The sequence below is a fragment of the Oncorhynchus clarkii genome, chromosome 17, assembly GCF_045791955.1.
Source record: "Oncorhynchus clarkii lewisi isolate Uvic-CL-2024 chromosome 17, UVic_Ocla_1.0, whole genome shotgun sequence".
In the NCBI taxonomy this organism is placed as follows: Eukaryota; Metazoa; Chordata; class Actinopteri; order Salmoniformes; family Salmonidae; genus Oncorhynchus; species Oncorhynchus clarkii.
Window position 1 is genome coordinate 68,415,972 of NC_092163.1, and position 10,446 is coordinate 68,426,417.

Consider the following 10,446-nt stretch of genomic DNA (forward strand, 5'->3'; position numbering starts at 1 on the left):
ACGTCTTTGCAGATGTAAGCTGTAACGGCAGCTGTTATCTCCTTCCATCTTCGTGATTCTTTGCCATATGCTGTGCCGCGGGCAAAAGCCTCTTCCAACGTCTGAGTCGGGGGTCTTTTTTGCGTGTCATCCGTAGACTCTCTCCGTACTGTTTCACATGATTCTTGCGTAGGTGGTAAAAGAGGTTAGTGGTGTTTGAGCCTGTTGTCGGGACCGGCCTGTTTCACATGATTCTTGCGTAGGTGGTAAAAGAGGTTAGTGGTGTTTGAGCCTGTTGTCGGGACCGGCCTGTTTCACATGATTCTTGTGTAGGTGGTAAAAGAGGTTAGTGGTGTTTGAGCCTGTTGTCGGGACCGGCCTGTTTCACATGATTCTTGCGTAGGTGGTAAAAGAGGTTAGTGGTGTTTGAGCCTGTTGTCGGGACCGGCCTGTTTCACAGGATTCTTGTGTAGGTGGTAAAAGAGGTTAGTGGTGTTTGAGCCTGTTGTCGGGACCGGCCTGTTTCACATGATTCTTGCGTAGGTGGTAAAAGAGGTTAGTGGTGCTTGAGCCTGTTGTCGGGACCGGCCTGTTTCACATGATTCTTGTGTAGGTGGTAAAAGAGGTTAGTGGTGTTTGAGTCTGTTGTCGGGAACGGCCTGCGGCATATTTAGCAGTGGACGGTTTTCTGGTCCGTGTCAGACTTTTCAAACCCAAACCACAGCCATGAGACCAAAGTAGCCCCTCTTTTAGGTACGAGCTCTGTGCTCTGTGTCACGTTCACTCTCCATGTTTGTGTTGCATATTTCCTTCCACGCGACTCGTGTGGAAGAACGCAAAGCGTCGTCCAATTGACAAAAATATTGCCATAAAGAGTGTGATTTGCGACACAACGATATAAACGATAAACGTTTTTCTATCGTCACACGATATATATGGCCATATCGCCCAGCCCCACCGGGTAGTGTTAGTGAACTCGTGCAGAAGATGCCAGGATTATTCTATGGGTGTTGTTATACATCTAACAGCTGGTGGAAGGAGAGTGGAATTGGTGCGAATTAGGTTTAGTGATTTCAATGAGTTATTTAATAGACAGTAACCGTAGTGGAAATCTATGGGTGTTTTCATGGTCTACTGTGTGCTAAAGCCTCTGGCCTCATTCCCAATGCTAAGCATAAAAGAGTCGGCAAGTTCATAGCAGAATAATGCAGTGGACTTTCATTATACGGGATGAAACATGTTAATTAATCCTTACTCTGTTAATCCTTATATCTTTAGGATAATAAATATATATATATATACACACACACACACACTTCATATACACACTATATATATATATATATACACACACACACACACTTCATATGATTGCAGCATCAAACCTGATAAAGGCCTATTGCACAGAGTCAGATCAAGTGTAGCTCTCCAAAACATGGCAGCCCTTTAGAACGTAATGCTTTTCCTTTGTAATCTGATTGACTGAAGACAAGTGGGTTATGGGTAAAAGCAGACAATGCTTTTCCTTGTATAGCCTACTTTCACAAATCGAATGCATTTCATGCTAATGTTTTCAGTGTTCTTCTCCTTTAATCTATCATCTAAGTTTCATTAGTTTAAAGTTGTTCCCTTTTTATGAGCATAAAAGTGAAATCTCTTAGTCAGACAAGCCCTTGCAATTAAAAAGTGTAAATAAGCGAGCGAGAGGATTTTACACCCTGGTGCTGTAGACAGTGAGCTAATTCACTGGCTTTGATAATAGGTAATGAGCTCGCATTATTATTCTGGGGCTGCGCGCTAATTGCTTTCTGTATTTCCCTGGTTGGACAATGGGCTTTCTGTGCCGATAAGAGATCCACCTTTGTCACCGCTGCAGTAAGTGTTGTGGGGCTGGAGTCAACTCTAAAAGCACTCCAGTAAAATAGGTTTACTGTGGCAAAGCTGATATTCTAGCGGTTAAGAGCGTTGGGCCAGTAATCGAAGTGTAGCTGGTTCAAAACCCCAAGCCGACTAGGTAAAAAATATGCCGATGTGCCTTTGAGCAAGGCACTTTAACTGTAATTGCTGCCGTAAGTCGTGCCGATAAGAGATCCACCTTTGTCACCTCTTCAGTAAGTGTTCTGAGGCAGTGGCGAAGGCAACTCTAAATGACTAACATGTAAATGGACAGGCCTCTTAAGAACCACTCCTCTACACGATTGCTGTTGGGTGTGCAGATGTTCGTGCTCCAGTCGTGCTTGTTTAGAGAACAGTGCTGCTGCACAATGACAAATGTGAAAAGAAACACAGGATGCAGAAGAAAGGCTCAGACTCTCTAGTGCTGCTCAGACATTCCTTTAGCTTGTTCAAAATGGCAGCTGTTTAGTCTCAATGTAACATCAGTTTATTTTACATTGTATGTTTATATCAAATAGTGATTCAATTCTCTAAGCAGAGAGAACTAATAATGACTGTGTTTTGTGTGTGTGTATGGACTTCCAGGTTTGATGGGCATGCCAACGGAATCGTCCCAACAGACCCACACCTCCTGCTCCTATCAGCACTCACCCAGTGGCACCATTAGCACCCAGAACAGCCTGACAAACAACCACTCCAGCAGCGGTGGCCAGGTGCCTCTGTCCCACCCTCCCCAGCTCCCTGGCCAGAACGCCCACCCGGGCCATGGCTCGCCCCACACACAGCACATCTCCCAGCACGGCCCACACAACCAACACACCCAGCACCAACACCCACAGCACCCCCATCACCCTGCACACTCCCAGCATGGTCCGCACCCATCACAGCACACGCCGCACCCCTCCCAACACGCACAGCACACCCAGCACCCCTCCCAACACTCACAGCAGCACGGCCAGCACCCTTCCCAGCAGCAGCATCAGACTCTGGCTCACCAGCCCCATCCTGCCCAGCAACAGATGGCCTGCAACACGGGTAAGACCTGCCTCTCTCTTCTACACCGATGTCTCACACACACACACAAACACACACATTCAGATACACTCAGGGACAACCCTCCAAGACACAGCTAGACATTTGTTCTGTATAAGTACCAAGACCTGCTTTGGGACAAAGGACAGTAAATCACCATCTGATTTATGCTGTTTGCTGTAATGAGAACAAAGCAAATCCTGCATCCATACACCAGACAGTACCTGGAGCACAGCAACCTTTTCAGAGGATACTGGCTCCTACCGGTGGCCAAAGTAGAGTACTGTTGCAGGAAATGTAGAGACTCATGGACTCCTCCAGCCTCTAAAAAATAGTCTTTGCTCCATCTGTGTTTACAGGTCTGCCCTCTGACTGGTACCCAAATCTGGACGCACTGAAAGAGAGCTGCCGTATTGCCAGCAGTTATAACTGGGCTGATGTCGACCTCTCACCTTTTCAAGGTGTGGCCATGAAGGATTATGTAAATGCTGTTGCATTGACACATCCAATTTCAGCCTCAAATAGGATAACTATACAGGCTGCTTATTTTTCAATGTGTTAGGCCTGCGTTTAATATATTTTTCTTACTGTCTACCTGTTCTTTTCACTGACATTTTAAAAGCTGCTTATTGTGTTTACCAGAGTCATTTTATCCTAATGATTTCATGGCTGATTGCCCATGATGAGCACCATTAGACACATTGGAGTTCTCTCTTTTTGTTGGTGTGCTGACGTGTTGCCAATCAACAGTTGAATTTGAAGGAGCTCTACAATTAAAGAACACTGCCTTCAAGTTTAATTACCAAACAGTGTAGCTCAGCAGGTCACAGAGTTGATCCAATTACAGTATACAATTGCAAGGTAGGCGGTTTTAATTATCACCGATAAAGTTTAGTTATGTAATTAAAGGATTTTTTTTTTTACATAGATAAAAGTGTCTACACCCACTTTTCACATTTATGGGGTGTGGATGATTTGACCGGTGATTTTTATGACTAACTTGTCGTTGAGACATTTCTCTGCAGTGGCTAGCAGCTAGTACTACTGAAAGGGTTGGACTGGTGAGCTGCTGAGGTGGCTGTACATCGCTGTTGTTTTCCTTGGCTGATGATATGTATGTTTGACCCTGTGCAGGACTGAAGGAGAGCATGAGACTAGCAGAGCAGAACAACTGGGCCCTGGAGCCCACACAGATCGCAGATCTCTGCTCATCTATCAACCAGTTCTTTGCCCGCACCGGTGTCATTCAGCCACAGGGGGCAGTGCAGCCCGTACCCGTATGCCATGGCTCCATGCACCCCAACAAGCCCAGCCAGCACATGGCCACAGGTGGGTGACTCCTCACCTCTAACCTGCATCCCAACTAACATTCTTATTGTATTTACCACTCCAGATAACTGGACATTGGTGGCATTGTCCTTTATGTAAATGTACACTGAGTGTACAAAACATTAGGAACACCTTCCTAATATTGAGTTGCACTCCCTTTGGCCCTTTAGAACAGCCTCAATTTGCAATTTATTGGGGCATGGACTACAGGGTGTTGAATGCGTTCCACAAGGATGCTGGCCCATGTTGTCAAGTTGGCTGGTTGTCCTTTGGGTGATGGACCATTCTTCATACACAGGAAACTGTTGAGTGAAAAATCCAGAGGTTTTGCAGTTCTTGAAACAAACTGGACCTACTACCATACCCCGTTCAAAGGCACTTAAATATTTTTTGTCTTGCCCATTCACCCTCTGAATGACACGCATACACAATCTATGTCTCAGTGGTCTAAACATCCTTATTTAACCTGTCTCCTCCCCTTCATCTACACTGATTGAAGTGTATTTAACAGGTGACGTCAATAAGGGATCATAGCTTTCACCTGGATTCACCTGGTTTGTCTGTCATGGAAAGAGCAGGTGTCCTTAATGTTTTGTACACTCAGTGTATATTGCAATAATGCTGCTGACCAGGTGGCTTGTTTTAGCTAGCACATATATTATTTTGGGATTGCGATACTTGAGTTTGTCTTTCTCTCCACAGGAAATCTCTACATGGACTCAAGACAGAGCATGTCTATGATGGGACCCCCAGGATACCCCCACATGCCCCCAATGAGCAGCGCAGGTCCCACAATGACAGGTACTGAACAGCGGCAGCCCCTATACAATACAACTACTCACTAAACTAGATCTCAGTTGAGTGATGGTCTCTACGGTACACTCCAAGTATTCATCAAACCTATCCTTCCACATTCTACAAGCACTACAACAACACCTCGACAAGTCCATTTCCCATTCAACTACACATTTAACCAATGAAGCTTGCACAGTGCATGTGTGTCTTTGTGTATGTACTATGCCCAACTCCCCTGCTCTCTTCTCTTAGGACACCATGCGCAGATGAACCAGCAGCACATGATCTCTCCCAGAAACTTCCAGATGCACCGCATGCCAGCTGATGACATCCAGGATGACTTTGACTGGGACTCCATTGTCTAATGTTAGATGTTCTGCCCCTAACAAGGAACGGTCAGGTGGTGCAGAGCAGGTGGAAGTAGGAGGAAGAAGCCAGGCTGAGCTGTACGCTCTAGCGAGGAGACTGACTGTTGCTGGTGGGATACAGAACAGAAGAGCAGGTGTTGTTTTGGGAGGATAGAGGGAGAGACTTCAGAGTGCTGCCATTTTTACAAACAAAATGAAACATACAAAATAAATGTTACTTTGAAGACAATCATATTTACTAGGACATGTTTAAGTGGTGGCTTATGTGCTTGTCTTGACCAGGCAAGTAGCACATGTTCATGTCGAAACAAATCCTCCAGTCCTCGTTCCTCAGCCAGCCCTCTCCCATCCCCCTCCCAGCCAGCAGCTTTCCAAAGTTCCCCCAGCTCCCTCCGTAACTGTTGTGTGATTTGAGCGACTTGTTCCGCTTGTTATCCTTCTCGTGTTGACTTTAGGCCTCGGCTGCCTCTTGGATGAGTTTCTCTCTTTATTCGTTCTTATTATTTTATGGAAAACGCAGGTCGCCTGTGGTGCTTGTTGGTTTGCTTTGGGTGGACGATGGATCCCCAATAGTGGGTGTATTGGTAGGAAGGTTAGGATCCCCAATAGTAGGTGTATTGGTAGGAAGGTTAGGATCCCCAATAGTGGGTGTATTGGTAGGAAGGTTAGGATCCCCAATAGTGGGTGTATTGGTAGGAAGGTTAGGATCCCCAATAATGGGTGTATTGGTAGGAAGGTTAGGATCCCCAATAGTGGGTGTATTGGTAGGAAGGTTAGGATCCCCAATAGTGGGTGTATTGGTAGGAAGGTTAGAATCCCCAATAGTGGGTGTATTGGTAGGAAGGTTAGGATCCCCAATAGTGGGTGTATTGGTAGGAAGGTTAGAATCCCCAATAGTGGGTGTATTGGTAGGAAGGTTAGGATCCCCAATAGTGGGTGTATTGGTAGGAAGGTTAGGATCCCCAATAGTGGGTGTATTGGTAGGAAGGTTAGAATCCCCAATAGTGGGTGTATTGGTAGGAAGGTTAGGATCCCCAATAGTGGGTGTATTGGTAGGAAGGTTAGGATCCCCAATAGTGGGTGTATTGGTAGGAAGGTTAGGATCCCCAATAGTGGGTGTATTGGTAGGAAGGTTAGGATCCCCAATAGTGGGTGTATTGGTAGGAAGGTTAGGATCCCCAATAGTGGGTGTATTGGTAGGAAGGTTAGGATCCCCAATAGTGGGTGTATTGGTAGGAAGGTTAGGATCCCCAATAGTGGGTGTATTGGTAGGAAGGTTAGGATCCCCAATAGTGGGTGTATTGGTAGGAAGGTTAGGATCCCCAATAGTGGGTGTATTGGTAGGAAGGTTAGGATCCCCAATAGTGGGTGTATTGGTAGGAAGGTTAGAATCCCCAATAGTGGGTGTATTGGTAGGAAGGTTAGGATCCCCAATAGTGGGTGTATTGGTAGGAAGGTTAGGATCCCCAATAGTGGGTGTATTGGTAGGAAGGTTAGGATCCCCAATAGTGGGTGTATTGGTAGGAAGGTTAGGATCCCCAATAGTGGGTGTATTGGTAGGAAGGTTAGGATCCCCAATAGTGGGTGTATTGGTAGGAAGGTTAGGATCCCCAATAGTGGGTGTATTGGTAGGAAGGTTAGGATCCCCAATAGTGGGTGTATTGGTAGGAAGGTTAGGATCCCCAATAGTGGGTGTATTGGTAGGAAGGTTAGGATCCCCAATAGTGGGTGTATTGGTAGGAAGGTTAGGATCCCCAATAGTGGGTGTATTGGTAGGAAGGTTAGGATCCCCAATAGTGGGTGTATTGGTAGGAAGGTTAGGATCCCCAATAGTGGGTGTATTGGTAGGAAGGTTAGGATCCCCAATAGTGGGTGTATTGGTAGGAAGGTTAGGATCCCCAATAGTGGGTGTATTGGTAGGAAGGTTTACAATAACTGAGGTTATGTTTTGAACAGGGTGTTTTGCATTGAACTAGGCTTCACATAAAGAACACAAATGCTTTATCATAGAGCGTTGTCCTTTAACCAACACATCTGGCACATTTTTTTAAGCTAATTGTGTACATTCAGAAACATTACCGGCAGTATTTGTTGTGGTTTTGTGTCTATTCTGTTAACAATGTCATACCTTTATCTCCAATACTCCAAGACTGAAACTGGTAGATGAATTCCAGACCTCATCAGACCTCCATCACCTCATAATTTCCCTGTACTAGTGTATTAAGGGAATAGTTTGTAGTTAATACACAAAATGAATGAGTACAAGTATACACCTGTAGGTGTCTTTTCATATATTAAACTCTGTGTACATGCAGCACAATGAACTGTGGGATATTTTCCTGTTATCTTCTGATGCAGGAAATGTACTGATATAACTTAATTACTACAAACAATAGGAATGTTCTTCATTCAGATGCTATACGTCCGAAGTCATCAGAACTGATCTCCCAAATATCTTCTTGGTTGTGACCGTCAGACTTACACTGCAAGGCATAAAATATGCTGAAATACCATATAAAAAGGGAACGAGGTGTGTATTTGCCCTAAAATTACAATCATCTGCATATGCTATCAACGAGCACAAAACAGATGCAGAAAAAAGAGATGAAAGCAAGGGTTCAAGGCAAATGTGCATTTTGCAGGCAGGGTTTCTTATGTTGAGAAATGAGCTCTGTCTGGTCAACAGCCAGGTGGAGGATGGGAGACTAGAGGTTCTGGAAACACTCCTGTCCTCTCTGTCCCTCTTTGTCGTCTTAATCAGACTGGCCCTGAACTTCCATCATGGTGCTGCGTTAAACCTGTATGGGAGCTTTGTCTGGGTAGAGCACAGTTCATCTTCCCTTTTTAATTTGTTCCTCCACTATTGGCCCTTAGATAAACTAAATCTTTGGCTGGATTTTGTTTTACTCCATTTCTGAAAATCATGACATTGTTTTGTAATATCACATAAACACCGCTGGGGCCAGACACCAATATGTCTCTTGTGACAGTGTACATGTGTAGATACTGAACCGCCATTGTCCTTTTGAAACAGGAGGCAGAAGACAAGAAGGGAAGCTTGGCTGGAGCTAGTGCTAGCTCTTCTCACAGCTAGCTATACTGCCAAGCATATCTGCAAGGTTTCACAGATCTTTTAGCAGCCAGTTCGTTAATACTGCCCATTGTTTTGATCTTAAATGTTTTTTCCTTTCTTTTCCTCCATCTTTTTCCTTTTCTTACTTCTGCTACTTTTACCTGTACTGGATTTTCGGTTAGATTCCCAAATGTTCATTGTATTTGAAAGCGTTGTGTGTGGCTGATTGTCCTGCCTGTGGATACCCATTGAGTGTTTAGTCTTTGTTTAATGGCCAAAATCAGTCAGTCAGTCAGTCAGCCAGCCAGCCATTTAAAGCACAGTCTGATTGCTCATTCAGTTAAAAAGCCAAGATCACTTAAGATTGTCAATCATTGAGCCCTTCATTAGTGAAGGAGGACTACTTTATGGAGAAAAGATCAGTGTAGTGATTTTTAATTGACCATTTGATTGCTAGTTGAAGTCAGTGTGGGTGCTGCAGACTCTGGGACTCACCTAAGGAATGGGTGTTTTGAGGAACACAGTGAGAATATGGATATAAAAGTGATAGGGAAGTCTTGGCAGCCCATGGTTTTGTATGTTGCATTTCATCACTGGTAATGATGAAGGCACTAATGAAAAACTCTCGGACAGCCTTAGGGTATGTAGTAAATCCACCCCCACAGCTCAGAGGAGATGGGATGGGCTGGAAAGAGCTCATGGATGTGATCAGAGGTAAAGAGGAAGGGAAAGACGATGACTGGATCACCCTCTTAACTGTGTGTGTGTGCTTGTGTGTCTGTGTGCGAGTGAGTACATTTTGTTTAAAAAGACAATTCAATTTTTTAAATACTGCTGGAGATGTACCTGCCAGAGAGATTACTATGATATGAAAAAAGAAAATCAGCCTTGTTCGCTTGTTACATTATGGAGAAAACTGCCAAGAAGTACTGCTGATTGAGGCCTATTTTATTCAGTGCTGGTGTGTTGTTGTGCTTCTTGTAAATAAATGTCTTTTCAATCATCTCTTTTTCCTCTTGGGGGCGGGGCATCAAGGCAAGGGGTTGGTCTTACTCATCAGAGGGAAAAGAATAGAGTATTTTGTTATTGTCCAATCAGAGGGTGAGACCGTATGTGTATATATCTATATTGTATATATGTGATGAAAATGTGTTGGCTTTTTGTGACACTACCTTTTACCTGTACTATGGTTCTACATTCAGTGTTTCAATGTTGATAATATATATTTTATGTTTTTCAGTTTTTGATTTTGTCTTTGTCATTTCTTGTATTTGTTTTCTTTTTCTCCTTTTTGTCCTCTTGGTTATTGCACGGTTTATTACTTTTGCTGTCCAATGAGGTGATACAGCTACTCTTTGTATTGGTTTAGTGCTGTAAAATAACTTGTTATTAGAGTTGTCGATGCCACCCCCATCCCCAATATGCATGAATGGCACTTAAACAAATAAAATGTTAACTTCACTGTGGAATAGTTGTGCGTTTATCATTTTTTTATGTATTTGAATGAGTTACATGAAGCAACTTGTGAATTATTTCATATTTTGAACATAAGATGTTACTCGCATCACCGTTACAGAACACAAGTTTTGCAGGGTGTTTAGACCATAGTAGTTGTGGGTAGGGAATTTCTATATACACTGTTAAAATTGCAGCAATTATGACAAATCAGAGCCAATTGAGACTTGGTTATGTTTATTTATAGTAACCTTTATGGATTATATCTCAGACCTCTGACTCTGGTGTGTATTTTTATTTGATCAGAACCATATGGAACAGGTTTATTTAGGTATGCTAAATATTTGTACCGGGCCACATTGGGCTGCGCTGTTCAGAGTGTCATCAGAGTGACCATACATGGCAGGGCTATGGTTACTCCTTAATTGTGAATGCAAATGAGGGTTCCTTATGTTGAAATGTAATATGGGGAGGGGAGCCGTCTGCCCTGCCTTGGTGGTACTTGTTATGTAATTCTGC

The 10,446-nt window shown here is 43.9% G+C and overlaps 1 protein-coding gene across 4 annotated transcripts in view; it reads left to right on the forward strand.

Moving 5' to 3' along the window:
* Positions 1-9,938, forward strand: part of LOC139371321 (forkhead box protein J3-like) — a 146,101-nt gene extending 136,163 nt beyond the window's left edge. For 3 of the 4 annotated variants that reach the window (XM_071111640.1, XM_071111641.1, XM_071111642.1), the window contains exons 8-12: positions 2,461-2,910; positions 3,267-3,368; positions 4,042-4,236; positions 4,939-5,037; positions 5,284-9,938. In XM_071111640.1, coding sequence (XP_070967741.1) covers positions 2,461-2,910; positions 3,267-3,368; positions 4,042-4,236; positions 4,939-5,037; positions 5,284-5,396 — 959 coding nt within the window. In that variant the 3' untranslated portion in view covers positions 5,397-9,938. The remainder of the gene's footprint in view (positions 1-2,460; positions 2,911-3,266; positions 3,369-4,041; positions 4,237-4,938; positions 5,038-5,283) is intronic. The other variant, XM_071111643.1, reaches the window with a different exon arrangement.
* The last annotated feature ends 508 nt before the right edge of the window (positions 9,939-10,446 follow it).